The 2,500-nt window shown below is 44.7% G+C and overlaps 1 protein-coding gene across 1 annotated transcript in view; it reads right to left on the bottom strand.

The window, feature by feature from the left end:
- MAP4K2 (mitogen-activated protein kinase kinase kinase kinase 2) overlaps positions 1–2,500 on the bottom strand; it is a 73,048-nt gene that overhangs the window by 25,096 nt on the left and 45,452 nt on the right. Inside the window, exons 12-13 of the mRNA XM_067472541.1 lie at positions 2,213–2,291; positions 2,052–2,110 (exon numbers count right to left, since the gene is read on the bottom strand). Coding sequence (XP_067328642.1) covers positions 2,052–2,110; positions 2,213–2,291 — 138 coding nt within the window. The remainder of the gene's footprint in view (positions 1–2,051; positions 2,111–2,212; positions 2,292–2,500) is intronic.

The raw sequence follows: 2,500 nt of genomic DNA, 5'->3' as shown, positions 1-2,500 counted from the left end.
TCAGCCGATTCCTGATCCATCTACGTTGACGATCACGCCATCACCACCCAAGCAGGGGGCTTTGAAATGGTTGGACAGAAGCTCACTGTAGCTTTAGGTGCTCTTACTGACTATTAGAGGGAAAACCAGCTGATTCCGAATCCATCTATGCTGACGATCATGCCATCACCACCCAAGCAGGGAGCTTTGAAATGGTTTGACAAAAGCTCTCCGAAGCTTTAGGTGCTCTTACTGCCTATTACAGGGATAACCAGTTGATTCCTAATCCATTTAGAAATGTCAAATATTAGACAGGATTACCACCTCACCCGCCTCATAGGAAACCTGCTACGAAACAGGAGCTTTTTTGTTGAGTTCGAGGGCCAGAGAAACAGATGGCGGAAACAGAAAAATGGCCTGCCTCAGGGGAGCGTGCTTGCTCCATCAGTGTTTAACATTTACACAAATGACCAGCCACTGCAATAAGGGAAAGAGAGTATCATCTATGCTGACGATCATGCCATCACCGCTCAAGCAGAGAGCTTTGTAATGGCTGAACTGAAGCTCTTTGCAACTTTAGGTCAGTGTTTCTCGATCTTCCTAATGCCTCTTAATACGGTTCCTCATGTTTAACATTTACACAAATGATCAGCCACTGCCAGAAGGGACAGAGAGTTTCATCTATGCTAATGATCATGCCATCACCGCCCAAGCAGGGAGCTTGGAAATGGGCGAACAGAAGCTCTCCAAAGCTTTAGGTCAGTGGTTCTCAACCTTCCTAATTCCTCTTAATACAGTTCCTCATGTTTAATATCTACACAAATTACCAACCACTGGCAGAAGGGACAGAGTTCTATCTATGCTGATGATCATGCCATCACCGCCCAAGCAGGGAGCTTGGAAATGGTTTAACAGAAGCTCTCTGAAGCTTTAGGTCAACCTTCCTAATGCCTCTTAATACAGTTCATCATGTTTAACATTTACACAAATGACCAGCCACTGCCAGAAGGGACAGAGAGTTTCATCTATGCTGACGATCGTGCCATCACCGCTCAAGCAGGGAGCTTGGAAATGGGTGAACAGAAGCTCTCCGAAGTTTTAGGTGCCCTTACTGCCTCTTACAGGGAAAACCAGCTTGCTCCATCCACGTTCAACATTTACACAAATGATCAGCCACTGCCAGAAGGGACAGAGAGTTTTATCTATGCTGTCGATCGTGCCATCACCGCCCAAGCAGGGAGCTTTGAAATGGGCGAACATAAGCTCTCGGAAGCTTTAGGTGCTCTTACTGACGATTGCAGGGGAAAACAGCTGATTCCTCATCCATGTACGCTGATGATCATGCCATCACCACTCAAACAAGGAGCTTTGAAATGGTTGGAACGAAGTTCTCTGAAGTTTTAGGTGCTCTTACTGACTATTGCAGGGGAAAACAGCTGATTCCTCATCCATCTACGCTGACGATCATGCCATCACCACTCAAACAAGGAGCTTTGAAATGGTTGGAATGAAGCTCTGTGAAGATTTAGGTGCTCTTACACAAATGATCAGCCAGAGGGGATAGAGAGTTTCATCTATGCTGATGATCGTGCCATCACCGCTCAAGCAGAGAGCTTTGTAATGGCTGAACTGAAGCTCTCTGAAACTTTAGGTCAGTGTTTCTCAACTTTCCTAATGCCTCTTAATACGGTTCCTCATGCTTAACATTTACACAAATGACCAGCCACTGCCAGAAGGGACAGAGAGTTTCATCTACGCTGACGATCATGCCATCACCACTCTAATCTAATCCATCTAAAACACAGACATGTGCTTTTCACAATGGTTCCATCATATAGAATCAGAGAAACTGCCTGCCTCGGGGGAGCGTGCTTGCTCCATCTTGTCTGATCTTGGAAGCTAAGCAGGGTCGGCCTTGGTTAGTACTTGGATGGGAGACCGCCAATTAATTTCTGACACTGTGAGATCTTTTTCACTTAAGGAAATCCCATGAAATTCATAGTCAGCCAAGGACTTGAAAGCACACGTAACTGAAATAAACAACAACAACAACAACAACAACAATGGCTTACCAAACTGCACCAGGGTTCGGTTTCTTTCCGGAGCGGGGGACCAAACTTTGCCTGGTTCACTAAATAAAGGCATGAAAAGAAACAAAAAAAAATAAAATTAGCTCAAAATAGGATCCAAGTTTAGATTTTTTTCGGGGGGTGGGGGGGGGGAGAAGACGTACGCCGGATGTCCGCAAGGTTTCCTTCCGTTGGGCCTTGCGGGCGGTGCGAACGGATTTTGTCGGGGAAAGCTTCGTAAGCCTAGAAGGAAAACGACGGGAGAAGAATTAACTTGCTGAAATAATAATGAAGTCAATAGTAATAGCAAAGACCCATCAAGGGCAACTTGTGGAAATAATAATAATAATAATAATAATAATAATAATACATCACACAGTCCTAGATGTTTGAGAAGTGTTCGACTTGTGATTTTGTGATACGAAATCCAACATATAGATCTCGTTTGCTGT

The sequence above is a fragment of the Anolis sagrei genome, chromosome 12 (assembly GCF_037176765.1).
Source record: "Anolis sagrei isolate rAnoSag1 chromosome 12, rAnoSag1.mat, whole genome shotgun sequence".
NCBI classification, from domain to species: domain Eukaryota; kingdom Metazoa; phylum Chordata; class Lepidosauria; order Squamata; family Dactyloidae; genus Anolis; species Anolis sagrei.
This window is presented reverse-complemented; position numbering and strand designations above follow the sequence as displayed.